This window comes from Periplaneta americana, chromosome 14, assembly GCF_040183065.1.
Source record: "Periplaneta americana isolate PAMFEO1 chromosome 14, P.americana_PAMFEO1_priV1, whole genome shotgun sequence".
In the NCBI taxonomy this organism is placed as follows: Eukaryota; Metazoa; Arthropoda; class Insecta; order Blattodea; family Blattidae; genus Periplaneta; species Periplaneta americana.
Window position 1 is genome coordinate 18,104,014 of NC_091130.1, and position 16,345 is coordinate 18,120,358.

At 33.8% G+C, this 16,345-nt stretch overlaps 1 protein-coding gene across 1 annotated transcript in view; it reads right to left on the reverse strand.

Moving 5' to 3' along the window:
- Pxn (Peroxidasin) overlaps window positions 1-16,345 on the reverse strand; it is a 216,704-nt gene that overhangs the window by 57,669 nt on the left and 142,690 nt on the right. Inside the window, exons 8-11 of the mRNA XM_069845069.1 lie at window positions 15,280-15,446; window positions 13,127-13,275; window positions 6,496-6,616; window positions 2,774-2,794 (exon numbers count right to left, since the gene is read on the reverse strand). Of these exons, the coding sequence (XP_069701170.1) occupies window positions 2,774-2,794; window positions 6,496-6,616; window positions 13,127-13,275; window positions 15,280-15,446 (458 nt within the window). The remainder of the gene's footprint in view (window positions 1-2,773; window positions 2,795-6,495; window positions 6,617-13,126; window positions 13,276-15,279; window positions 15,447-16,345) is intronic.

Sequence of the window (16,345 nt, forward strand, 5' to 3'; positions counted from 1 at the left end):
TCAGCAATTAAAAATGACATAACTGAAAACTTGTTTTAAGTGAAGTGTAACCAGATTAATAAAACGTTGGAAATAAATTTAACATATTTTGTACTTTTGCAAATAATTTCGTTGTTTCTACTTCTTACTACGTAGGAAACATTATTTTATTAACAGTAATAAATTAATAAGAATTTATAGCTTGACTGGAATAAATGGTTTTCGGATTTTTTACTGTAGCAATCTAAAAGAATGAAATACATTTGACATTTGTTTATAGGCTATAGTTTTCTTAATGAATAACGGTCTTACTAATAAACTGTGTTTACGTTTTATACCAGACTTATGCATATTTGGGACAGAAAACGTTAATAATAAACCATGCATAAGCGATGGATGTATAAACAGCCTGTAACCATACATGGAAATTGCTTTGCTGCAGTTATACACACAAAACCCCCTGTTTAAATAATGTACATAGAAAGAAATGGCCGTCTTTTAACAGCTGTTCTTATCGATTGTCATTTTATGATAATGGTTGCCTGTAACCATAGAAGAACAAACCAAAGAGCATAGAATAATTAGAATAATATTGCTGTAGCTATAATCTTTGAAAAAAATATATTTATTTTTTTTTTCATAAGTCTATATTATTTTTGGGAGTGTTTTTTGTAAGTAATTTTATGAGGTTGTTATTGATATGCTGATAAATTATTTGTACGAATTACGAATTTGTAAACATAAAGACAATCGTATCCAACAAATAAAACAAAAGAATATAAAAACACGGTCACCTAGAAAATTACACATTACTATTTACAAAATGACAAACGTTCAGTTCAAAATTAATACATAACTAAATTACAAATAGCGTGGTAATCGATCAGGCCCAGTTGTACTATCGATATTTTGCGTGGCACACTAGCGCACACTATCGGATTTTATAGAGAATCTCAATTATTCTATTACCTTTCGTAATAAAATAATGACGAAATTATGACGTAGCTGTGTAACACTTATATTGTTATATACGACGTGTGTAGTGATTATTAGTCAGGAATTTACACACGACTTATAAACGAGCTATTCATTGTGTAAGTATAAGACAGTTGAACGTCTGGAAAAGAGTTTTTATTAGTAAGACCGTAAATCATTCATCGTCTTCATTAAAATAAAGATATATCATAATTTATTTACATATCTAGCTAAGTCAATACAAACATGCAAGGTAATAACTACAAATAATACATAGACAATTTAAACACACTGTTGCAGACTCTTAAATCATTCCAGCTATTTCTTACTAAACTTGACGCCGTAATATTGATAGAGCGTAGTTTTCTCAATATAAAAAATAACATCAATTGAAATATTTTTCCTTATACTGTAATTTATTTTCTTATGCATTTTCCCCGCCATTTTAATCTGTTTTCAGACTACGTGAGTGATCAAATATTAGGACATGATAAAATATGAGACAATATGACAAGTTGCAGGCTTGCCAGGGATAAAAATGGTGACAGATTGATGAAATTATGACTACGAAACGGGAGGAAACCTGCCGAATACACTTTTTGTCTACCACAAGTTCCACCTGGATTTTTCTGAAATGGAACCATATTCAGGCGTGAAAAGTAGTCTAGCTATTATTTTAGATTTCTTAGCGAATAAAGTGTAAAGCAAGAAATATGCAGGCTGTGTTTTTGGCAATAGATATATATTATGTAATTTAATTTCTTTGAATGATATAAATAAAAAAGGAAACAAATGGCTATCTAACAATAAAACAAAATAATATGCATTGTCTATATTCATACTAGTGCATTCGAAATGTTATATTTATTTCAAAATGTGACTTACTTTTGAATAACTCTATATATCTAACATAATATAAACCTGCAAAGTAAACAGGTTTATTTTCCAAAATAATCCTGAAAGTTAATAAGTCCATAAAGGCACAGGTTCATTACAACACAAACACACGAAACTACGAAGATAAGTTTAAAGAAAGCGAAAAATGCAAGTTGAAAGCTACATTATATTTCTATAACGTTAAAAGAAACATAAACGGATGGTAGCGTACTATTATCGATTTGGAAATACTTAAAACTACCTCATTGAACTTTCACTAATGTCACTGTAACGGCCATTCAAATAATTCCAGGTACAGTGGAAAGTATGAAAAGTACTGGAAAGTGGAAAATACTAATATACTAAACTTGTTTCCAAGGCGATCTTTATCTTTTTTTGCGTTAAAGGTGAGTAATTTCCCCTGGACCAAAAATGCAAATAAATCTGTGACTAAAATACGAAACCATGGACGAGTTCATGCGGTAGGGTGAGGGGAAGCCATACTTCCGAAACGAGCTGTCATTTCAAACCTGGCAGAGTTATACAAGTGGCCGTTTTATCAACTTCCATGTGAGTATTTTCCATTTTGTCTTAATTTTTACATTTTTCACTGTATCTAAAATTGTTTGCATGGTCGTTACAAAGTCATTAGTGAAATAATAATTATTAGGCATTTTAAGTATTTCGAATCCGCTATATAAGTACTCCATAACCCATAAAAGTTTTTAAGATTGTTATTCGTACGAAAGAAAATAAGAATTATTCCATAAATGATAACTTTTCTCTTATCTTATTTGTTAAACAATACACAGATCTCAAAATGCTACATAAAAATGAAAGCAGTCATGCACTCAATATTGAAAAAAAAGGCTATCTACTGAAACAAAAGACTATCTGCTACATAAAGAAAAGCGATACTACTGCAGTGATGGCATGCAGTTACCTTTCGCGAGTGACTCTGATTCTACATCAGCAAGTGGAGAAAAACAAATATTTGTTAGTTTAGCCAACAGCAGACTCTATGCGAAGTAACAGGATGATATGTGGTATTGAAATCTTGCTTATTAAAGAGACAATTTTGAATTATTGTAGGGCCTATTGGTCAATTTTATGTATCGAACACAAATAAAATAATAAATTAATTATTGTACCAATTACTAGCATATTCTACGTTATTTTATAATTTTTTACATAGGTGTACACTGGACTACAAAAGAAATGCCGATACGAAATTATATCGTTTTCCGAGAACTTTAGCAAACATGGCGAGGTGGAAAGCTATTATCCTGAGATTAGTTTTTCAAAAACATGTAAATACGACTTTTATAACATGTTAATATGAATTGATTTTAAATTATTCATATAGGTACTTTTATTTATTTTACAACATTAATAAGAATATTACACGAAGATAGTGAAAATTGCAGTTTATATGGTATTCCACAGCCTTCCTTATTATCCATGAATGTTGTCATTGTTACAATCGATATATGCGGCCAGTTACGTTTCATATTGTATTAACAAAAACATTTATGAATTATTTTATTATAAATACACATACAGAACAGAAAATTGAATCTAACTGAAACATTTAACGACACATTTCTCCTCCATGCCTTCTGCGTATCTATATTTGTAATGTTTCCTAAGTGAAATCTTCGTAATACAATAATATTTTAAATCGATAGCGACTTCGACTCGGCATTTCTTTTGCAGTCCAGTGTATCCTGCATATCTTTTCAATTGTAGTTCAAGACAATAAACTACAAACGTTATGCATCTTTCGCAACAGGATGAAGGAACTGGACTGCTATGAAACGCGTAAAATGTATAATAAGAAAGTAAGAATTAACCTTCAAAACTTTTTTTGGGGTGGAATGACTGTTTTTATTTAACATTGTTCCAGACATTATTTTCTCCGATGTTAGTACTCTCATAAAGTTGAAAATTTACTTTGACAATCCCTTAATCTACTATATGCACTAATTCACAAACTCAAAATCAACAATACTGTTACTAAGGAACTGCAAGGTTTCCATAGCAGGAAAATGTTGTTTGGTAATGTTCTGGATCTCAGATTTGTTTAATTTTCCTTTAGGAACAAAATAAAATGAGAATTTTCTTTCTAAGGAGGAGCACGCTAACACATACAAATTATACGACGGTAAACTAAAGTGTCAGTTGGCAACATTGATTCTGTACCACATGTGCATCCTATTGCTTCAGTCGAACTCATAACTCTCATTTGTCTTCCTAAACGTGTTAGTGGTCTAGAATGTGCTAATCACTTCTCTTTGAACTATTAGTAAAATGTGACAATATTCACATCATCTTCTTGTACAAGTATCATGACCGGCTACATTCGAGATACGATTTAGTGGTGTATCAAAGTATCGTTTTAGTAGGGTAAATAATAACCATGTTCTTTTAGACTGACCTCGGAGCTTTTATCATTTCTTTTGAAACGAGTGTGTATAAGAGCTCCTTCAGACGAGGCCTGGTGCGTTAGTGACGCTACGAACTCGCATTAGTGCAGCTGCTTAATACATTAAATTTTAGTAGAGATTTTTTTCAGTCTTCCAGTGAACATGGACATAGAAGGAGATATAAGTATTTGGAAACTTTGCTCATACGGATAAATAATAGACGTAAAAATAGAAGAGTCTAGGTCCATCCATTAGTTTTATAACGACAGAATCGAGGACCATTTGATACTTTGATGATTTACATCAGAACAATAAAAAAGTTATTTTTTGCATATTTAAGAAATTATTTCAAGAGTTTTTAGCAGGAATTACCAATGAAATTCGAAATAATTGAATCCTGCAAAAACTTACATATAAAATAATTTAAAAGCAAATAAATAAGCAAGAATAAAACCCATTAAATAAATACTGAAACAAAAATCGGAACTAAATAAAAAAATAAAGATTAAATAGAATCAAAAATAAAAAAAGTAAAACCCCGTGGCACAACAGGCTGTATACTGTCGTGGCGGTCTAAGGAATTGGTGGTCCAACAGTTTTCGTTAGCAACGCCATAGACGCGCCACTAAAATAGTGGCCTGGATGTGGCCCCGTCTGAAACCTACAATTTAATTCCATGTATCGTGACGGAAAGTGCCAATTTAGTGATCGCCACTGGCGCGAAGCAAACCACTTAGAGCGTCTGCAGCGCCACTATTCTGTGGCTGTGGCTGTGTATGAAGGCCTCCATTTAAATCCATTATTCACAAGCGGCAGCGCTTCTAAAAGTGGCCTCGTCTGAAGGGGCTCTAAGTATATTTTACGGATATGAATGGAGTGCCACTTCAAACGTTAATGTTTTCTTTGGAAGTGCGTGTATATGAGTGTAATTAAGGAATATGACTGCAGTGTCAGTTTTTAATGTTTGATATCTTTGGAATCGAAAATACGAGTATATAGCCTATGACTTTTTTAGAAGCGGGTGTGTACGTATCTATTCGACGAATATGAATGTAGTGATAGTTGTAATGTTTGTTTGTTTTTAAGCGAATGTGTTTGTTCATTCGATAGATATGGAATTAGGGTTGCCAACTGTAGGGGATGGGAATTTAGAACACATTAAAAATAAATGTAAGTTACATTAAAAAAACTTACAACTTGTTTCAATGTAAATACACTTGTATTTTGAAACTCAATTATAAAACATTACAATTAGGGTTACTACCTTTGTACTGATATTTTGGTTGAACGTTAAAATAGATGATATAAAAGTCTTTCTTGTCTTTTATTTTTAAAAGCAAAGCGATTGATATACATGTTACTAGATTCGCCACATTAACATTCTACTTTAAAACAATAGTTATTGCTTCCTTTGCTTTTGTTTAATAGTTATTTGTTTGTGGAAACAAAATCAGAAAATTCTCTATAGAAAACATTAAAATTAGTTCTGATTTCACAGGTTCTGGTCTCATCTGGTTTGTCTCGTCAGTCCAGAAATTTATTTGCGAAAAAAACTCGCTCCAAATGAGCATTGTTGATAATTGGAAGAGCATGTATGTGTTGAATCATTTTGTTTAGGCTACGTTTGGTACACTACATATCTTCAAAACAGTATCCCAGCATGTTTTCATTTGATATTTTGATTTTTAATAAGTGTGCTTCTTCATGATTAAAATTCACGAACTGCCACTGGTTTTACCAACTTTTTATCTTATGTATACAGCTGTAAATATATGGTGTCATACTACATTACTACTAAAATATTTTCCCTTCATAAAACATGTACAACTGTCACATTCTACCCACAGGATCACGAAATATGTCAGCTCTTCCCGGCAATCCAATGGCCTCAAATTAAAATTCTGGCATTGTCCCCTGTCTTTGCGTCAATTAGTATGGATGTATTAAATAGGACGCAGATTGATGGTGTTTTTATTAACCTCAACGTAAGACCACTAATAACAGCTGTCTTGTACAAGAAGATGACGAATGTAAAATTAATGACCAGAAACTAAATAACAATAGGGGATGACGATGCATAACCTCAAAGTGAGTAATTTATGACGTCTGTGCCGTGACAAAATAACAGCTATGTGGACAATGTAATATAATTTCTGGTCATGGACTAAATCTATGCTACTGAATTAGTGAAATCACAAGCATTTCATAGCGAAGTGAGCGGAGGGAAATTTGTGCCTACCGTTGACTTTGACGTATGCCACGGATGTGATGCGACCCACGAAGTTGGCAGCTGAGCACTTGTACGTTCCAGAATCTTCTCTCTGGATGTCGGTTATGGTGAGAGTGTTGTCAGACGAGATCTGGAAACAAACAATACAAATTTTAACGTTTTCAAATTAGAGAAGATATATAATAGTCAGTGGCGGCTCGTGGGTATTGAATTAAGGGGGGCTGCATACAAAAATAAACCAAGCAACTTACTTTATTTAAAGATTAGTTCCATGCGCCTTATCTTGTAACTTGTGTTTAAATGAGACAGGCTCATGTCAGTAGATTTACTGGCATTTAAAAGAATCCTGCGGACAAAATTCCGGCACACCGGCGACGCTGATACAATCCCTGCAGTTGCGAGTGTCGTTAAATAAACCATAATTTAATTTTTATATGCAGATTTGAACCTTAGAAATATCTAACTGGCGATGTTGTAGTTGGTTGTATAATATATATAGGCCTACACGATACATAAATAAATGAAAAAAAATAACTGAGCCAGAAATTGGATTCAGGATATTCAAGAGTACGCACCAGGGGGCTTTCCTAATTTATTGTGATGTTAGATGTTTCAGATTCCATTATGGTTTGAAAACATTCTAGCAATGGCTCCTTCTTCTCATGAACAACATTTACTGTTCTTATTTTAAATCCATCTTGTTGCCCATCTTGTTGATGGAATTGTCTTTGAAACACATTAATCTAATACAGACTGTGAGGAGATCGAGAGAAGAAAGCAGGGATACTGGATAAATTATCAAAAAATATGCGGGCCTTTGTATTTTGTTTAGCGTCTCTTTCCATTATGATATTCAACTGATGGGCACTTAATTCCACATTTCTCCTGAATTATTAAGCTACTGAACTGAATAGACTGTAAATATTGTACATAATTAAACATTGTTGCACTTGTTATACTCACAACATTAAAGAAAATGTATTTAAAACTGCGCGCTACTGACAAACTGCTGCAAATTTTGCAGCGCCTGGAAACTCTGGATTCACGGCAAGGGGCAGTAGGGAGGAGGGGTAAAACTAACGCGCAAAGCATCCGAGACGAGACTGGCAGCTCCAGGGGAGGAAATGGCTTCACCCTATAGTCCTTGTCTCTGGTTTCGCTCTGGCAGCACCAGGGGAGGAAGTGACTTCACTAACGATTGCGTGCATGTCATTGAGAGCGAATTTTTTTTTTAATTCGAGCCGCTAAATAAAGACTGTATAATAAATGTATTTCACACCATAAAACGAGACAAGAGCCACAAATGTCTGGGGGTGCTGCAGCTCCGCAGCCCCTCTTCGAAAGCCGCCCCTGATAATAGTACATTATGCAACGAGCCTATAATGATAGTAATTAAGAATCGAGTATGGATATTTATGAAACGAGCGCAAGCGAGTTTCATAATTTTCATACGAGCTTAATTACCATTATAGGCGAGTTTCATACGACTTTTTATGCTCGACCATATTTCTAACTTGAAATTACCGGTATTCAGATGTATACATTTTATTTGTATCTGACAAGATCGGAAGTGACCTTGTTCTAGGTCGTGAATTGTGAGATGTGCGCAGACGCGAAAGTATTTATTTTTTCCGAGGAAGAATAATGTCATTGACCTTGACGTAGTCCCGTTAAACTTGATAATATTATAATATTATAACCTTGATTATTGAATTCGACATTGAAAAACGAGATGATAAATTGAATTTATTTGAATATTATTTACAATTAACGCTAATTATTATAGTAACAGAACATAACCTTCTGCGACAGTATTGGATTTCCAGCCTCCGTGACTTTTCGCTAATTCTCTTTCGATTGCATATCCGAGAATAATCGATACTTGCGGTTTTATAACGGTACAAAGCTGACTTGTCATTGGCTGAACACATGTAAGCTGAGTTATCATTGGCTGAAGACCTGTACTTTAATGAGTAGGTGTACTTTAATGACATGCATTAAAGGACTGCTACCGGGTGTATAATTAGTACATTTCGGCATGGTCGAGCATAAATATACATTATTAACCTTCTTTCATAAGAACAAGAAGCATTTTAACACATATTGGCATAATTATAATACGAGAAGAAACATATTTCATTTTACAGAATCCAAAAGTTCGACAGCTGCTGGTATGAAACATGGCTTCAACTATGGCTTAAGCGGTTAGGTACAGCTTACAGCTGTAAAATTTTGGAAATATTTAACATTTTCTTCCTCCATTACTTTATCTTGTAGAATAATGAAAATTAATATGTGTAAAGCACTGTTCTTCTGCTATATGATAAAAATATGTTTACGATATAAAAAAGATTATTTATATATTTTGTTCAAAATTCAAAATGGTGGCAGTTCACTGTGCAGTGATGAAGCTTTTCCCTCATAACTAAAAAAACTATTCAACATTCTGTGATGAAATTTTTTGTGTGTATTCATGCATGTTATATCTGCAATGTGGTGCAAAATCACTTCTCTGCCTTTAATAGATTGTCTGATAAAAAATAAATTCATTTTAAAATGGTCAAATATCAGTATTTTCTTCTAACACAAAATTAAAAAAAATATTACTTATTAAGGAATGTAGTTGAAAGAGCATGATATTGTAAACACTAGTTGCAGCAATAAAATAAAAGGGATAGAACACGAAAAAGTTAACAAGTTTATGAGTTATGAGGGAAATGCTTCATCACTGCACAGTGAACTGCCACCGCTTTGAATTTTGAAAAAAATATATATAAATAATTTTTTTAAAATCGTAAAAATATTTTTTTCATATAGCAGAAGGGCAGTGTTTCACACATGTAAATTTTCATTATTGTACAAGATACAGTAATGGAGGAAAAAAATACTGAATATTTCCAAAAATTTTACTGCTGTTAGCTGTACCTAACCCCTTAAAACTTTACAACAAATTAATTTCTCAGTGCCCTGCTTTAGCTAACATAAGTATGATCAAATTTAAACTGAAAATTGACGAAATTATTAAGGGAACTTAACATAGGGTTAGATAAAATTAGTAAATATTAGTCTTATTATTATTATTATTATTATTATTATTATTATTATTATTATTATTATTATTATTATCATTATTATACTTGTAAATATTTGTTATGAACATTTTAAATTGTGATTGTTCTTTATCATATAGGCTCTTGTTTTTGTAATCTGTTCTATTTTATGGCTTATATTAATTTGTTTATTTTATCTTCTTCTTTCTGCATATCTACAGGTCAGTTTACTTCCCATCACGAGCGTTTGCTCAAACGAGGATAAATTCCTTAATTTGTATTTCTGTTTTATGTACCCGTATATAATAGTTTCTTAATGTATATTTTTAATGTAAATAAATTAATTGTTTTTGAAATTATACAGCATGATATAACATTGGTTAAGTTACTGAATGTTGAATTTATAAAATAATTTGTGTTCTACGATTGGCATAATTCCATTACATATTTTACTTCACTCGGTAACGATAATATTCACTAGCAGTGTTGAAATACCTTTTTTAGTACACTAGCATCATAAATAGTCTTTACTGTTGATCAAAGTCACTAATAAAACGAAATTTTATGACGCGCACAATAAAATTGTCATAGCAACAATTAAGTCATTAACTAAAGTCTACATCAACTGAATATTCACTTCAAGGTCAATGCATAGTTGTCGCTTTGGTTCTGTCATAGAGAAGAGAAATTCTTGCGAACTTCATACGCTGCGTGCTATACCCATGAATGAAAACATTGATCCATATATATTATTTAGTGCATAAGTTATGCCTGCATGAAATAGATTAATCCTCAGTATAATTTAACCGTTCTTGAATAAATACATCCTTTATGAAAACATCGACCCCTAATATTTAATATATTATACCTGCACAAAATAGTCTAGCTCTTTGTGTAATGCAGCCGTTCTTAAAAAAAAAATTAGAAATGAGTTATGCATATTACGAAAACGCATATTACATGTTTAATATACTTACTTACTGGCTTTTAAGGAACCCGGAGGTTCATTGCCGCCTTCACATAAGCTCGCCATTGGTCCCTATCCTGAGCAAGATTAATCCATTCTCTATCATCATATCCCACCTCCCTCAAATCCATTTTAATATTATCTTCCCATCTACGTCTCGGCCTCCCCAAAGGTCTTCTTCCCTCCGGCCTCCCAACTAACACTCTATATGAATTTCTGGATTCGCCATACGTGCTGCATGCCCTGCTCATCTCAAATGTCTGGATTTAATGTTCCTAATTATGTCAGGTGAAGAATACAATGCGTGCAGTTCTGTGTTGTGTAACTTTCTCCATTCTCCTGTAACTTCATCCCTCTTAGCCCCAAATATTTTCCTAAGCACCTTATTCTCAAACAACCTTAGCCTATGTTCCTCTCTTAAAGTGAGAGTCCAAGTTTCACAACCATACAGAACAACCGGTAATATAACTGTTTTATAAATTCTAATTTTCAGATTTTTTGACAGCAGACTAAATGATAAAAGCTTCTCAACCGAATAACAACAGGCGTTTCCCATATTTATTCTGTGTTTAATTTCCTCCCGAGTATCATTTATATTTGTTACTGTTGCTCCAAGATATTTGAACTTCTCCACCTCTTGAAAAGATAAATTTCCAATTTTTATATTTCCATTTCGTACAATATTCCCGTCACGAGACATAATCATATACTTCGTCTTTTCGGGATTTACTTCCAAACCTATCTCTTTACTTGCTTCCAGTTAAATTCCCGTGTTTTTCCTAATCGTTTGTGGAGTGTCTCCTAACATATTCACGTCATCCGCATAGACAAGCAGCTGATGTAACCCGTTCAATTCCAAACCCTCTCTGTTATCCTGGACTTTCCTAATGGCATACTCTAGAGCAAAGTTAAAAAGTAAAGGCGATAGTGCATCTCCTTGCTTTAGCCCACAGTGAATTGGAAACGCATCTGACAGAAACTGACCTATACGGACTCTGCTGTATGTACATGTTTAATATACACTTACAAAAATAAATTAACTCCCAGTACAATACTGTACATTCTTTAAAACTCAGAAATACATGTTTTCGAGACATTGGTCCATATAATTACGTTAAATATGTCACTGCCCGAAATGGATTAGCTCTAAATAAAATATAACCGTTCTTTCAGAAGACCGGAAATATACCCATTATGAAAACATTAGCCCATATATCTATACTAATAATAAATCTGTAGCCGAAATTTTTCTGGTAATTTTCGATTTTCCAAAAATAATTGGTCCTAACATATATAATTAACCACCCTGAAACCGAAAATCGCTTTTTTGAAATTTTTGTTTGTATGTCTGTCTATCTGTCTGTCTGTCTGTCTGTCTGTCTGTATGTTTGTTACCTTTTCACGCGATAATGGCTGAACGGATTTCGATGAAAATTGGAATATAAATTAAGTTCGTTGTAACTTAGATTTTAAGCTATATGGCATCCAAAATACATTATTTAAAAGGGGAGTTATAAGGGGGCCTGAATTAAATAAGTCGAAATATCTCGCTTATTATTGGTTTTTGTGAAAAATATTACATAACAAAAGATTCTTCAAAAATAATTTTCGATAAGTTTTATTCTTTGAAAAATTTTGATAGGACTGATATTTAATGAGATAAATGAGTTTTAAAATTAAAATAACTGCCATCTAAGGCCGTGTAATGAATTAAAAAACAAATGACTTCGTCTATAAGGGGCCTTGGACAGCAACAATCGAAAGCTATGAAAGATAGCCTTCAGAGAATGTTTCTGTGTTTGTATGAAGTAATATCGGAAGCTAAATTAACCGATTTGTATAATTAATTATTATTTCACCATTGGAAAGTGTATTTTCTCTAGATGGACATAATGCTATAATGTTATTACAGTGACTCCTGATATAATATAATATAATATAATATAATATAATATAATATAATATAATATAATATAATATAATATAATATAATATAATATAATATAATATATTATATTATATTATATAATTTAAGTTATTTGAAGGGTTCACAACCATAGTGGGCCAAGCGCCATTTACTGAATACGTAGAAAACAAGGGTTAAAATTAAGTTATTACCATAATTGAATGGAAACCTATAACAAGTAAAATAAAATATACACATTAAATCTAAATGATGTCAATCTTCATTAAACTATGGTTGCATGTAATAAAAATTAAGAAACACGTTAAAGGAATTGTCATTGCACCAAATGAATGTCTCTGGACCAAAATGATCGCATTTTAATTATTTGGATGCAATTTAAATTAAGTAACATATTAAACGATTTATCCTTCTATCAAACACGAATGTTCCCTGGATCAAACGTCCTATTTTAATTATGTAATTACTTTATATTTATTTCTAACGGGTGCAGCGGAGTGCACGGGTACGGCTAGTTAGTAAATATATAGTGAAGATACATTAAGTTTTCATTCAATATATTTTCACAGTTGGATACTGTACTGCATATTCATGAATGATGAAAGGTTTTTGAAACGTGTTCTACATATTGAACGTGCAGATGTACATGTATGAATAGAAAGATATGTGTATGAAACTATTACGCTGAAGTCCACTGACCTGGAACCTCTCCGAGGGCACAATTGGGATGTCATCATGGGACCAGCTGATGTCTGGGCGAGGCTGTCCCAATGCCGCGCAGTACAGCCTCACCGTGGCCCCCTTCTCTACTTCCTGGTCCAACGGCGTACGGCGGAAATGCGGCTTCTCTGTTAAAACACATGAAAAGCTATGATCGAACTTTGGTATCAAAGTAAAATTCTAAAAAAACGGAGTAATACTGACCATGGTGATTATTTCCAGTGTGTGACTTGCCTGTTTTTTTCTTCTACACGATAAAAGGATGAAACACTCTCTTGCTTCCTCTCTCTTTGTCTCTCAGTATCAAAGAGCTATGTTTAAATTCTTATACAGGGTGATTCATGACCAGTGACCCGCGCTTTAGGAATCAGTTCTACAGGGCGTTTTGAGCATAAAATGTCATATGAACATGAAAAGGTGGATTCCAAGCTGGCCTAAGTTTTAATGATAAAATACAATGAGAAAAATGACAAAAAACTGATAAAATAAATGTTACGCCCCTAGTATCAGCATGTTTTTTTTTCAAACGGATCTAAGTAAAGACTTAGGAGAATCTGTTAAATAAACTTACACAGTTATAATTATGGGCTTGAAAAGGATAAATTAAAACGTGAATAAAACAAGGTAAAAATCTTAAAAAAAAAGGACTTAGGACATTTTGGAATCCACCTCTTCATATGGACCCGATTATCATTAGTTTAAAAGTTATTCGTAAAAATCTAATCATACTGTCAATCAGGCTTTGGAGTTGCTTGCATCGTAATACAAACATTAGAATGTAAATTAATATTTGAGGAGAAAAATTCGCTCCGGCGCCGGGGATCGAACCCGGGTCCTTGGTTCTACGTACCAAGCGCTCTGACCACTGAGCTACGCCGAATTCAATCCACAGCACCGGATCGAATCTTCCTCCTTCAGTGTTTCCCTTTGTGGCCTGACTCCAAGTTATACATATATATGTTGACGTGTATGTATAGTGTCAACTGCCAGTATACTAGGAGCGCACTCAGTTGAGTGACTTATTTGGCCGGGATTCCGCAGTTATGATGCACTGTTAGCTATGAGAATATTATGGATTTATTAATTTTCCTACAGAATAATCTCTGTAATGTTGACAATTAATATTTGAGGAGAAAAATTCGCTCCGGCGCCGGGGATCGAACCCGGGTCCTTGGTTCTACGTACCAAGCGCTCTGACCACTGAGCTACGCCGAATTCAATTGTTAACATTACAATATTATTCCTATCTTGTAGGCGCAAGTTTTGACAACGATTCCTATCCTGTAGCTGCAAGTTTTGACAAGATTTCTATCCTGTAGCTGCAAGCTTCGACAAGATTCCTATCCTGTAGCTGCAAGTTTTGACAACGATTCCTATCCTGTAGCTGCAAGTTTTGACAAGATTTCTATCCTGTAGCTGCAAGCTTTGACAAGATTCCTATCCTGTAGCTGCAAGTTTTGACAACGATTCCTATCCTGTAGCTGCAAGTTTTGACAAGATTTCTATCCTGTAGCTGCAAGCTTTGACAAGATTCCTATCCTGTAGCTGCAAGTTTTGACAACGATTCCTATCCTGTAGCTGCAAGTTTTGACAAGATTCCTATCCTGTAGCTGCAAGTATTGACAACGATTCCTATCCTGTAGCTGCAAGTTTTGACAACGATTCCTATCCTGTAGCTGCAAGTTTTGACAACGATTCCTATCCTGTAGCTGCAAGTTTTGACAACGATTCCTATCCTGTAGCTGCAAGTTTTGACAACGATTCCTATCCTGTAGCTGCAAGTTTTGACAAAGATTCCTATCCTGTAGCTGCAAGTTTTGACAACGATTCCTATCCTGTAACTGCAAGTTTTGACAACGATTCCTATCCTGTAGCTGCAAGTTTTGACAACGATTCCTATCCTGTAGCTGCAAGTTTTGACAACGATTCCTATCATGTAGCTGCAAGTTTTGACAACGATTCCTATCATGTAGCTGCAAGTTTTGACAACGATTCCTATCCTGTAGCTGCAAGTTTTGACAACGATTCCTATCATGTAGCTGCAAGTTTTGACAACGATTCCTATCATGTAGCTGCAAGTTTTGACAACGATTCCTACGACATTGCAATACTACTTATGGGCTACGGCTCACCTTTCGTTTTCTGGTAATGCATCTTGGCGGATCTGGATTTGGCTTCTCCAGCTGGACTCTTGGCCATACATTCATACACTCCCACATCTGTGTCTGCTGCGTTCTCAATCATGAGGGTCCCATCAGCTAGTTTCGAGTATCGCGGGTCGCCCATGTTAATTTCATTGCTGCAATACACAAACAATGAATGACACGCTTTCGAATCTATTTATTCAACATATAACAAAGATACAATGATGGGACATAAACTGAGTCACATATACATTTTTTTCTACTTTCATTAAATTTGATAGGTCTACGCAGTAGTGCTGGAGTGTGATTTTGTCACTAGTTCCCCGGTTGTGTCGCTTTGTGCAATTGCTTTGTAGTAAGGGTTCTTGTGAGTCAGTCATAACTAGAAAATGCATTTCTACGTGCTAAAAAGAGAGATTTAGAGCTTTATGAAATTCATTTTAGAACTTGTAGGAGTTTATATAACATTAACAATTAATAATTTTAATTTTGGTAAATATTCTATTTTAGGTGGAATTTATGTACATGCCAGAATGACGTACATGCCTGATTTGAGGAAAAACGCCAGAACCGCGAGAAAAACCCTAACTACGACCTTGTCCGCCATAAGTGTCAGTACACAACAGAGTAACAAACGACTCCTTCGGAGTAGATATCGGGAAAAGTAAGTAATGACTGTCTATTACCAGTTTCAAAAACGTTAGATTCACAAAACACATTTCTTCTGGGAAAACCTTGACAGTTACAGAAACGCTATTTGATTTTTTTCTCAACGGAATATGTATTATATGACTTTGTGTTAAATTATCAAGTTTCTCAAGTTATTTATGCTCTGTCACCAGTATTTTTTTTGTAGCTTATATCGTTTACACCCTGTATACTAAAACATTTAATTTACAGAAAATGAAGAAATAATTCTTACTAAATAATTATATGAAAACTTTAACACAAAAAACATGTAGGCTATATACTCCTTTATTCGTAACAGAAATAAGAAGTGTGCTCGTACCTATGTTAACACAGCCACCTAGTATCAGACAGCAAAACGTTCTGA